Raw genomic sequence first — 12,949 nt, forward strand, 5'->3', positions numbered from 1 at the left:
TTTCGGTTGGAATATTGTTGGTAAGTTTACTAACGAAGAGCAAAAGAGTTAGTAAATTTGGTTCTTCATTATTCAATTTTGTTAGTAATATGTTGGCAAATATACTAAAATAAAATAAAATGTTGTTACTATTCCGTTAGCAATTATATAACATATAACAACTTGGTTGGTAAGTTCGATAGTAAATTCACTAAAATGCATTGGTAATCAATTAGCAATTTCAGTTAAGAAAAAAAGTGTGTTGGTATTTCGTTAGTAAATTACCAACGAATTTTAAATCTGTAAGTAAGTATGACTATCTACTTTTGTAACTTACGTTACTAATTGGTTAGTATTTTAGAAACACAAAAAGCTCATTACTAATTTGTTAGGAAGCTTACTAACAGATTGTTAATTTGTTAGTAATGTATATCATTTATGTTTAATATTTGGTCAGTGATTGATTGGTAATGTATATTGACATATTACTGACTAAATAGTAATTCGATAGTAACGTTTCACTTTATACATTTATATTAATCAATAGCTTTTACGAATCTTAAAAAGTCTGGAAACATACAGTGGTTCTTTGATAAATTATAACTTTAATAAACAATGCAAAACCAAAGATTAATTCAAATAAATACAGAAACAGGCAATGCAAAACCTAAGATAAAGAGTTCAAAATAAAACCAAATAAGGAAACAAACAATGCAAAATCTAAGATGAAGAGTTCAAAATAAATCCAAATACGGAACAAACAATGCAAAATCTACTTAGGATAGTTTGAAAAATTTAAATGACTCATATCATTATTTGATAATGGGTCATGTCTAAGCTAAGGTGGTGTACCAGTTGGAGGTGTACCAGTGGGCAGTGTACTACGGGGTGGTTTAGGTAGCCCAGCTATGAGGATGGGCAAACGTTCTTGGAGAATCTTATCAACTTGCTCTTGCATTTCTAGCTGCATTTCATGTTTCATTTCTTCACGCAATTCATGTCGTATCTCTTCTCTCATCTCTTCTCTCATCTCATGCTTCATCTCCTCTTTCATTTCTTGAACATATTCCTTCACTCGAGCATCAAAACTACAATCTTGAGGTTGAGTAGTTGAAGCAGACGATGAACCAATGTTCTCATAGAATACTGCTTGAGAACCAAGACCATATATACATGCCTTCTTAACCCCACCCACTTCATCCATGTAAATCTTTGAAAAATCTACTGTCGGTGACTCACCAGATTCATCTACAAGTTGAGATGCAGATGTGATCTTAGACATTACAGCATCCTGAAAAACAAAATATATGATATTATGTTAAGAAAAAATGAATTGCGATTATAAACATATAAGACAATTGATATCAGTCGACAATCTTTGTCCCTAACAATACCTCCTCCACCACACTTATCATTTCTACAATTGCAATTGGCATTTATTTTGACACGTCTACCTGTAGTTCAGATTCAGTGTACAAAATTAGTCTTCTCGGCACTAATGTATCTTTCCAAATTACAAGTTATCTCCTCCCAATTGTGTCCCAAGTTGATCTTTTAGAACTTGCATTTTCTACTTCACTTAGAGTAAAAGAAATGTTGGTTAAATTCTTGAGATACATCAGTACCATACGTTATCCCACATCTTACTCTCCAAATTTCCCAAGTAGTAATGATAGGAATAATTTAGAGATCAAAGCAATCAAAGAATCATGGCTCCTGATATTTAAACAGTTAACTAAAATTTGTATGTAGGGAAGTTTACCAATGAATACCAAACACGCTACGTACGATTTTCTATAGTTTCTGGACAAGAACACAATTATAGAAAAAATGTTCCATTCCATAAGCAGGTGAGGAGCAACAACAACATCCAGAAGATTGGTTAATCCCCATCTTAATAATCCTATTATTTGTGGGTAATCTGTCCCTCTAAGCTCTCCAAACAATAACACATTTTAAAAGGCACACTTTTTCCAGGTCATGGAGTTCAATCCGTATTTGATAAAATTCTCTCTTAAGAAGCTACCAGGTTGAGGCTCAAACGACTGATAAAGAACCTTTTACATCAATGAACCAAACATGAATATCAGGCTTAGTAGAATTCAACGATATTATAATAAATTAGGCGAGTTGGATAAACAAAAAGGGTAAGGAGCATACACTAAAAGTAATTTAAATAGAGCTAGTGGCAGCTACACGGGGACCTATTGTTTATGATAAAATAAAGCTAGTGACTGCGACTTGAAAGGTTAGGAATTGGGTAATTTTTAAAAAGAAATTGTAACTACGAAAGGAAGTGTGCATTACATTTGTCTTTAGTATATTTTTATGGTTCACAGTAACATACTTCTCTGCATTTTTTTGTAATAACAAAGATCCCCTCTAATATTTATAGAGATGCAACATAAGGTCAGATGAATCTGCCAAGAAAACGAAGGAGGATAGCAAGGAATATCAGATATTAATGGCAATCCAACCGACATATACATGAATATACTCAACAGGAACAATAAATTTTACAGCAGTCACAGGCAACCTTCTCGAGTACACTCCAAGTCCAGAACAAAGTCCAAGACAAGAGAAGAGTTCAATGCCTACTAGAAGAATTGGAAGCCCACCCCTGAATTCGGTAAACTTCCCTATTCTTAGTAAGCCTACACCTACTAAGAATAGCTTTGAAAAGTTGGCCAGTGGAATTGAGGAGTCTCATAACATATTCCCTGATAGAGGTGGGTGCCAAAGTACATCTTTATGAAATGGTTATGTTGGAATACAAGAGGTGCCAATAAAAGGTATAAGCAGAAAGTGTTGAAGCACTATATCTATAGTAATCATATTAACCTAGTAGGTTAAGTAGAGATTCGAGTGAAAAATCATAAAAGTAATAAGATCTTCAATAATTTGACTTCAAATAAGGGTAGCCTGCATAATTATCAGAAGGCAACAAATGAGCGGGTATGCATATTATGGAACCCCTAATGGTACGATGTTATCTTGATTGAAAAGGAGTCACAATTCATTTATTGCTTAGTTAAAGGAAGAATTGATGGATCTGAAGTCGTGGTCACCATAATCGATGGTTATAATAACTTGGAACAAAGAAAGTCAATGCGGGTGAATCTACAGTAACTTGGCCAATTTATGAATAAACCTTGGTTGCTATGGGTGATTTCAATGTTGTACTCTCACCAAATGACAGACTAATAGGGAATCACATGACTCAGGGTGAAACACAAGATTTCTCAGACTATATACAACAATTATCTCTCAGCGAACCACCATGAAAAGGAGAATTTTTCACATGGAAAACAAACTATCAGAGGCTGATAGAATATGGAGTATGCTGGACAGGACTTTTGGTAATTTTGACTGGATGATGATATATGGACATGTGCGATTGGAGTACGACCTGCCAATGAATTCTGATCACAGGATGATGAAAAAAGTATGTTTAAGCTGAGGGCACTAAAGCCACAACTCAAAAGGTTGCATAGTAGAGAATTTCAGAATATAAACCAACAAATTGTTAGTGCCAGGGCAAAATTTAAGGTAGTTCAAGAACACTTGAGTATGCAGTGTATTAATGGGATAATAATTGAAGAAAAGGCCCTCTTATTGAATTTGGAGAAGTGGTTTTTAATAAAGGAGAGCATCTTGTAGCAAAAGTCTAGGGTGAGGTGGATTAAGCTTGGAGATTCCAACACAAAGCATTTCTCTGCAGTGATGAAGCTAAGAGCTCACAGAAAACAAATATCTGAAATTATGTCTTTATCAGAAACCAAGTGTACAACTCTTTGAGGACACACATACTGAAATTGTTACTTTTACAAGAGTCTTATGGGTTCTGCAACTCTTAGCTACAAGCAGTAGACAAATCAATTATGAGAAGGGGACCTACACTTCCTCTAGAAAAACAAACTACTCTATGTGCTGAAGTAACCGACCAAGAGATTATAGATAGTCTCGGTTGCATTGATAAAGTAGGGCCAGTAATCCACAATGATCTTTTGTTAGCTGTTAAAGAGTTATTTCACACTGGAAAGTTATACAGAGCCATCAACTGCACCACTACGACATTAACTTCCCTCTTTGTTAATCTCCAATTTTATGACCATGTGTTTAATGTTTGGGATAAACATGATGGATGAAGATTAAGCGAATCCTCAACAAAAATTAAGAAAGATAATCAGTAATGTTTGGCATTACTTACATATGTTCTCTTAGACTTCAGATCCACAAACTCGTCGTTTCCTTTGGTATGTGTCTTCTTCAAAAGTTCATGCGGATAAGGTGGTCGTCCAAGAACATTCGCCTAAAATTGAAATCACATCTATTAAAGTTATTACATAAGGAATAACTTTAAAATAACTATAACTTGACAAAATGAAAATAATTGTACCAGTTGTCTTGCATGCTCTCGGTGAGTCCGGGAGCCTCCAGTATGGCGCGAGGGACCAGATCCTTCACCACATTTCTCACTTAGTCGATTTTTGGAATATTGTGCAGATTTAGCCTTAAAATCCTCAGTATCATAGTGAGGCTTCCAGCTCTCCCAAATAGATTTTGGGATATTTTTTCGTTTCTCCTCAGAGGATCTTGCTTCACATAACATACCCCTGTATTGTATTGAACATTTTTTCATAAAATTATCCTTTATGGAACCTTCAGTTGTAATATTTCAATGGAATCGCTTCTGTTTAAGAATATAGAGAAAAATATCACATAAATTGATATAACATAAATTCTAAACGAATATAATACATTAATAAAATGATAGCAAAATGGAATTTATGGGTATAATGAGTACATGAATATTATATTAGAAGGAGACACAATCAAGTATTGAAAGGTGTACCAAAAAAAGTATCATGGGTGTTGAAAAAAAGCTTGGAAAGGAGGGAAGTATATTGAAGAAGCTCGAATGAACATGGATGAACTAGGAAGTAAGGCAAAGTTCTCTGATAGGAAATTATATATGAAGCTTAGAGGAAATTATCAAAAAGTCTCATGCAGGAGGTTAAGTTGCAATATCAGTGGTCCACCTAAATGGGCCTTCATTCTGTACTTGGCTATATTGGGATGATTACACACCATAAATAGATTTCTTGGNTTTCTAGGCTGGTAATGTATACCATATTTGAATTGAAAGGAATCCATGTGTTTTCAAAGGCACACAAAGACGACCTGAAGTTTAGTTAGACAAGTTATCCAAGAGGTGTTTCAAAAGAGTAATAGCAATAGGAAATTGACTGCATTGTTAGAAACTATGAACTTGTATCTCTAAATATTTTCTCTTGTTCTAGATGTAGCAGATGAAGCAACCTAAGTTTATTTTTTAGCTAGTTGTAGTGGTTCTATTTCATCAACTATGTTTTTATTTTATTCTTGTTTGAGCTGTACGGTTTTACTTTCGTAACAAAATCAATAGTTACAAAAAAAAACCAGATAGTATGGTTTACCTTAAACTCCTCCGAGTAGAAGTCCTTAATTTTTGGTGTAACTGACTTCCAATCATGTCCTTCAGGATCCAATTTTTCCTTAAAGATTTTTGTGATCGCCCGAGATACATTGTTACTTGGCTCCAAACTTGTATATATATATAACAAGTAATTATTTCAATACTCAATTTTATTTATAAACATCAAGCAGTGTCTAGAGTGTATTATCAGTTTCTTTAGCGACAATATAAGATCTTAAAGAGGTCGAGGCAGTAAGGAAGAAACATATGACACATATGAAAGTGTTATAAAAAAGACAAGGATTAGATATAAATTATAAAATCCTGTCATTATCATATACTGCAAAGATAAGGAAAACTTCAGGGACTGAGGATTGTTGATATCAAAGAAATGTCACACCATACACACCAATAAAAGCAAAGTAAACCATAAATTTGCCACACAATCTGAACATGTAGGTCAAGAGCAAAAGTTCTGGGGAACTGCACATGGGGAATTCTGTTGCCCCATTCTATAAATTCCTTACCATATGATGTTGCCACATTCAACTATTGCTTCTTATATAAGAGAAGTGTAGACACTAGTGAACAAGCTACTTTCTTTAAGAATGATTTTTTGTATTGATTTAAAAACACCTCAATTTGTAATTCATTCCCTACTAATACAATTTAAGAAAATCAACAGAACTTGTAAACATTTATAAAAAAAAAGTATGGAAGAAAATCAACATATCTTATTTTCTTGCATGTAGAAAAACAATGTAAATGAAACAATATTGTACACTTACCATCCCATGACGATTTCAATTGGGATGCGGGTACCATCAGTTGTATTTGATGAAGTTGTGGATACAATGTCATTCCTTGGTATTTCGATCCCCACAGATGAAGATGGTCCCGATATGTTGACTGCAACTGAATCTCGCGTAACTTGTGTTGGCAGTTCAGGCAATGATGGTGCTTGATCACGTGCGAAACTCGACATTAGAGGAGATGCCACTGGATCTGCTGTCCTTTTTCCAGAATATCTACAACGTCCACCCCCCCTAGGTGCCATATCTGCAATTTCAAAGTTAAATGTGGATGAAGTAATATCATAATGATTGAATCGTGATTGATCTAATTATAACAAGAATAGATAGTTAGTTGATATATCACTTCAAGAACAAGATCCCTCTGAAATTTAAGAAAAAACGTGTTAATCTAGTTAGCAAATAAATATATAAACACTTCTATAAATAAAATAATCTCATCACTATTCCAAACATAGATCTAGAATCATACTAGGAATAGTTGTTCAAACAAAACAACCAGGAGAACTATTAAAACAAAATAAGTATACTGGTAAAAGAGACGAAATATAAAATCAACTTATATACTATATTTTAGTAACTCTAACTCCTATATTTGAAGAGATTGGAGCACTTTGACTCTATTCACTGCCACTTTCATAGTACGCCTCTTCATTCTCATTTTCATCATCTGATTCTGATTCTAATTCATCATGAAACTCTGTCTCATCATCTAAATTATCATCCTCATCTCTCAAGTTTATGAATTCGCCATTTGGATCATTACGGACAATAGTTTCACTATCGGACACTACATCAAATCTTAAACCATCTTCGTCACATTGGAAAGCCTCAGCAACATCTACTAGAGGGGACACTAAAGATGATGGAGGCATATCCACAATACCCCGAGCTTTTGTTTTGCACACTGCCCACCAATCACTTTTATCACGTCGTAAGCTAGGATAAGTAGCATAATACACTTGAGCCGCTTGCATTGCCAAAACAAATGGTTCGTACTTCCTCAATTTTCTTCTATGATTGATATCCACAAGCTTATATTGTGGGTGAATCTTCATTCCTACATTTGGTGTGGGGTCGAACCATTCACATTTAAATAAAACAGTTCTTTTGATTGGTGTACTGCCCTTGTACTCCAATTCAAGAATTTCAGTAAGCACACCATAGTAGTCATTCTCATCTGCACTATAATTTGTTCCTTTTATGCAAACTCCACTGTTATTAGATGCTCTAGACAAACTGCGTCCTTTAGTGTGAAATTTAAAGCTGTTGACATTATAACCAGTGTATGGCTTCGCTGATCGACATGGACCTTCTGCAAGCGCCTTGATGAACTGATTATCTATGTGGACTCGGGCCTATCAAATTAAAAAATATTAGAGTTTCATATAAGTAAAGTAAGTACAGATGAAAAGATATTGTACAACTGCTCACATATCTTGTGAACCATGATGCAAATTCTTCATCAAGCTTTCTGTCCACTTCCTGCTCCGTAATTTGTGGAAACATTTGATGAAGAGAGTCAATAAATTTCCTTTGGATCACATAAAAGAAAAAGAATATGTAAGATTTTTTCTGATAATTTTAGTGTATAAATGAAAGCAAAAGTTTGAAATCTTACTCCACATATGGCTGCACTTCTCTACAATTTAGTAAAATATAAATATGAGCTGCTTTAAGTTCTTCTTCAGTAAGATATCTACGATTTAGTTCCCCAAATCCCCGACCTGGATAGGTGAATATAGAAAGATTATCATCGTATCCATCTTGTTCATCCATACCACCATCGTCATTCTGTGGCACTTTTCTATGCCTTGTGTAAACATGAGGCTCGAAGTAGTGTGAACAAAATGATGAAGCTTCCTCAACTATATGTGCGTTGCATATGCATCCTTCGACATGTGCCTTATTTCGAACATTATATTTATATTTTCGGAGATTTCTGAAAATAGCACAAAAGCTCAAGGCATTAGTCACTCATAATGATCAAAACAAAGTACTTAAATAGTCAAGTCTATTTTGGTGGTTAGGGACAGATGAAAGAAATTGCATATTGAGGGTGTTGTACTATGAAATAGGTGACTTACCATTTAAATACTTATGAGTTCTTCTTTCTACTGAACTTTCTCAAAAAAAAAGTTCTTCTTTCTACTGAAAGGATGATAATTTTGCAAAGCAAACCTTTAGTCGATAAAATTATAATAAAGATCACTAACTGGATAGCTAGAGAATTATCATATGTTGGGAGACTTCAGCTAATTAGAGCAGTAATTTTTTGCATCCAAGCATACATGTTACATCTGTTTTTGCAACCACAAAAGGTTATTAAACTCATCGAAACTGTGTGTAGGAAATATTTATGAACAGGGGAAACCAATATTCCTAAAAGGAAACTTGTAGTCTGGGACAAGGTGACTCTTCCTAAAGGTTCAAGAGGCTTGAATAATTATTTAAAGACCTGGAATCAAGCTGCAACATGCAAACTGTTGTTGTTGTTGAGTCAGAACAAGGAAAACTATGGATTAATTGGGTCCATAGACACTATATAAATGACAGGAGACTACCAGATCACATAGAGTTTCCCGATATGTTTCTTGGATGATAAGAAAGATATTTCATATGTGAAAATTCTGGCAGATTATTAATTTATATATACAAACAGATCATAAGGGGGGAGTATAAAATATCATATACTTATAAACTTTAAGAGGTTTTGCAAAAGAAGTTCCTTATAAAAATCTTGTATGTCATAATATTTCATGTTGTCAAGACTGACCTATGCAACTAGTTAAGAAGAAACAATAGGTTATTTGAGCTTTCAAGTTCTCTTTAATTAGATTATAACTTTATATTAGAGATAGTGATTAGGATTGTCATAAGGATTGTAAGGTTATTTACGCATTGTCTGAGAAGGGAAGGTTGTTGGTTGGCTCCTCCCTAAGCTTTTCATTGTCGCCTGGTGATTAATAAAATAAGTTTAATTGTAAAAGAAATAAAGTACTTGAATATATAAATGAAGTCTTACCTCTCAAATGGATACATCCATCGATATTGTACCGGACCAGCTATCATTGCTTCGTAAGCGAGATGCACAGGGAGATGCTCCATTGAGTCAAAGAAGCTAGGAGGGAATACACGCTCTAATTTACAAAGTATTTCAGGTATTTTTTGTTGTAGTCTTACCATATCCTCTTCACGAATTACTGTAGAAGTGATATCCCTAAAGAAAAGGCTCATTTCATTAAGTGCTTCCCACACTTTTTTGGGTAATAGCTCACGGAATGCAACAGGTACCAATCTTTGCATAAATACATGACAATCGTGACTTTTCATACCGAATAACTTGTGTTTTTTCATGTCCACACACCTTCCCATATTCGAGACATATCCATCAGGAAATTTTAGATTTTTCACCCATTCACACAACAATTTTTTTGACTCTTCTTTCAGTGTGTAAATAGCTTTCGGATACTTCCCATCAACAACATGTAATTTAGGGCGTCGACAGAATTCTTTCAAGTCTTCTCTTGATTTGGGATTATCTTTTGTTTTACCATCTACCTCCAGCACTGTGTTGAACACATTCTCAAAGAAGTTCTTCTCAATGTGCATTACATCTAGATTATGCCGAATGAGATTGGTACTCCAATATGGCAAATCCCAGAATATGCTTCTCTTCTTCCAACCAGAAAACTTACTAATCTGACGATTAATAATATCAGCCCCAAGTTCTGTTACCTTTTTAAGTCCTAGTTCTTCTATCCCTTTTAAGACATCTTCTCCTGATCGTAATGGGGTAGGCGGCATGGTTACTACCCTGTTCTTTCTAAATGAGTTCTTATCCTTTCTTTATGGATGATTAAGTGGCAGAAATTTACGATGATTGTCAAACCAGGACTGCTTACCACCTTTTGTCAAAGTAAAAGCATCAGAATTCTCCATACAATATGGACATGCTAGCCTGCCTGCAGTACTCCATCCAGACAACATCGAATATGCAGGAAAGTCACTTATTGTCCACATCAAAGCAGCTCGCATTTGAAAATTTTGCTTCTTAGAGATATCATATGTGTTGACACCTACATTCCATAGGTTCTTCAACTCAACAATCAAAGGCTGCAAGAAGACATCTAGTTGCTGCTTAGGATTCTTTGGTCCAGGAACTATAACAGATAAAAATAAATATGGATCTTTCATACATATCCAAGGAGGTAAGTTGTATGGTGTCACAATTATTGGCCAAGATGAATATTGCTTTCCTGTTTGACCAAATGGCTGAAACCTATCAGTGGACAGTCCCAATCTAACATTACGATTTTCCTCTGAAAAAGATGGATGCATCTTATCAAAATGCTTCCATGCAGGTGCATCTGAACAGTGACGCATCACGCCTTCTTCAACTTCATGTTCAGCGTGCCATCGCATGTGTGAAGCAGTTGCTGTGGAAGCATACATTCGTTGCAGTCGTGGAGTAAGAGGAAAGTAATACATCTGTTTGAATGGTACAAGATATTTCTTCTGAATAGAACTTTGACTTGTAAGCTTATACCTGGGATGACTACAAAACTTGCAATTTACAAGTTCACTATCCTCTCCCCAGTAAATCATGCAGGCATTGACACAAGTATGAATTTTTTCAACTGGCATGTTCATTCCCCTCATTAACTTTTTAGTTTCATAGAAATTTTTTGGCATCACATTATCAGGCGGAATCATCTCATTCACATATTGACAAATATCATCAAAACATCTTTCAGAGAGGTGATGTTCAGCCTTGATATGCAACAAACGAGCAACAACTGATAATTTTGAGTGTGTTTCACAACCAGGCCACACTTCTTGATTTGCAGAATCAAGCATATCATAAAAATGTTGGGCATCAGGATTAGGTAATTCCTCCATATGATCTGGAACAAATGCGGGACCAGCAGCCTCATGAACCATTCTATGATAAGACGTACTAGGTCCAGGATCATCAAATTCACTAACATCAACCGGTAGGTTATTCATAGTATGTTCCCAGTTGTGCATTCTTTCATCTTGATCTATAGTTTCCGTAACTTCACTTTCTCCATGCAAATACCATACATGATATCCTGATACAAAACCTTCTTTTAATAAATGCCCATGGACAGTATGAACATTTTCAAAGTTTCTATTCTGACATTTCTTTCGGTTACATGGGCACCTTAGTCTCTCACCATCCCTTCCTTCTGGATGACTCATAGCGAACTCAATAAATTGTTGTACACCTCTTAGGAATTCAGGATCATACAGACCTTTGGTTAATCTTTTGTACATCCATTGATGATTTGAACTCATTTTACTTATAAACTTCTTTTCTGATAATGTGAGAAGGGCCAATAGTGAAATAAAAGCTCACAGAGAATTGAAAAGAAGAAATTTGCAGTATGACAGAAAATGAAACAGAGAAGAATGCTATTTGTTTGAAATTTAAACTGGAACTCTTTTTTACAGCAGGTATGTAGGTTGTATATATTAACTAAATAATAACCTTTTCTCCTAAAATAACTCCAACAAAGTCCTATTCAAATAAATAGCTAATCTGATATCATTCCTAAATATTGAAAACTAAAATATTTGACTCTGTCAACTTAAAAAATCTTAAAACAGTAAAAGAAAACATATGTAGATGCAACTAATTTTATAGCATTGCAATTATAAAATCTTTGAATAGTTAAAAGGGTGCAATTTATAATCAAGCTAGAAGGACAAATAATTCGACTCAAGCTTCTTTTCTTTCTTTTTTAGTAGGTTAGTTTAATCAAAACTTCGTAAAACATGTAACTCAACATATGAAGGTAATGAGAAGTATTATGTTGTTAGCCCTATTGATTTATAGCTTTTTCAGGTTGGGAGAAGAAACATGCAAACCAACCTCACAACTATCTTAATTAGGCAAATCCTCTTATCAAGGGAATTCAAAAACAGATGTGTATATTCGATCTTATTTATTCCAGCGATAACTAATCAACCACATACTATATAAACACTATATACTAACCAAGCAAATAAAGCATGTCAGAAGAATTACAATTAATCAAATCATACAAAATAGGAAAATAAATATGATAAAGAATACATACTGTTTAGCCGAAAGGATTGTGGAACTGATAATTCAAGCGTGGTAAATGAATTGCAGGTGACTGTATTTGGAATTTTTTTTACATGAAGTGTGAACGTGGGCAACATTTGGAGAAAGAAAAAACTGAATAATGGCGCGAGTATAGCTCTATATTTTTGGGAGGTGGATTATTTTAGCGGCAATTTTTTTTATTTGGACTATTTTTACAAAAAATAAAGCAGATTCTTATATTATTTTCTTGAACTATAAAATACAAATTGAGTCCAAAAGAATTTTAACTAATTTTTAAAGATTGGATATGCCATAAAATCATTTTATTTAATATAAACATAGAAAATTAAAAAAAAAGTGCAAAAATTGGAACAAGCATCGGAGTCTACACAATACCTACCTCAGCACAAAACAAGCAACACATGCAATTATTTGGACAAAAAGAGGAAACAAGCAACACAAACAATTATTTGGACAAAGAGAGGATGAAGGGTAAGAAGACATACGTTAGAAGACACGCCAATATGGGTCTTTTTAGCAAAAATTGATGCATCTGATAGAGCTTGAGTTGAAAATTTAGGTGATTTACCGCTGATGTAAATA

At 34.3% G+C, this 12,949-nt stretch overlaps 4 protein-coding genes across 4 annotated transcripts; all 4 read right to left on the reverse strand.

Moving 5' to 3' along the window:
• Positions 1-667: 667 nt before the first annotated feature.
• Positions 668-4,668, reverse strand: LOC125870992 (uncharacterized). The gene is made up of 3 exons (XM_049551561.1): positions 4,379-4,668; positions 4,190-4,291; positions 668-1,270 (listed from the first exon to the last, which is right to left on the reverse strand). Exons 1-3 carry the CDS (start codon positions 4,619-4,621, stop codon positions 818-820), a joined length of 798 nt encoding a protein of 265 aa, XP_049407518.1. The 5' UTR covers positions 4,622-4,668; the 3' UTR covers positions 668-817.
• LOC125871302 (uncharacterized) lies at positions 4,658-6,494 on the reverse strand. The gene is made up of 3 exons (XM_049551894.1): positions 6,226-6,494; positions 5,439-5,565; positions 4,658-4,672 (listed from the first exon to the last, which is right to left on the reverse strand). The coding sequence occupies exons 1-3, from the start codon at positions 6,492-6,494 to the stop codon at positions 4,658-4,660; spliced, it is 411 nt and encodes a 136-aa protein (XP_049407851.1).
• On the reverse strand, positions 6,479-10,073 carry LOC125870982 (uncharacterized). Its single transcript, XM_049551538.1, has 4 exons — positions 9,275-10,073; positions 7,871-8,191; positions 7,684-7,783; positions 6,479-7,607 (listed from the first exon to the last, which is right to left on the reverse strand). Exons 1-4 carry the CDS (start codon positions 10,054-10,056, stop codon positions 6,870-6,872), a joined length of 1,941 nt encoding a protein of 646 aa, XP_049407495.1. The 5' UTR covers positions 10,057-10,073; the 3' UTR covers positions 6,479-6,869.
• A 25-nt stretch (positions 10,074-10,098) lies between these two features.
• LOC125871303 (uncharacterized) lies at positions 10,099-11,571 on the reverse strand. The gene has a single exon (XM_049551895.1). The coding sequence runs from the start codon at positions 11,569-11,571 to the stop codon at positions 10,099-10,101; it is 1,473 nt and encodes a 490-aa protein (XP_049407852.1).
• Between the last annotated feature and the right edge of the window lie 1,378 nt (positions 11,572-12,949).

The sequence above is a fragment of the Solanum stenotomum genome, chromosome 7 (genome assembly GCF_019186545.1).
Source record: "Solanum stenotomum isolate F172 chromosome 7, ASM1918654v1, whole genome shotgun sequence".
Classification (NCBI taxonomy): domain Eukaryota; kingdom Viridiplantae; phylum Streptophyta; class Magnoliopsida; order Solanales; family Solanaceae; genus Solanum; species Solanum stenotomum.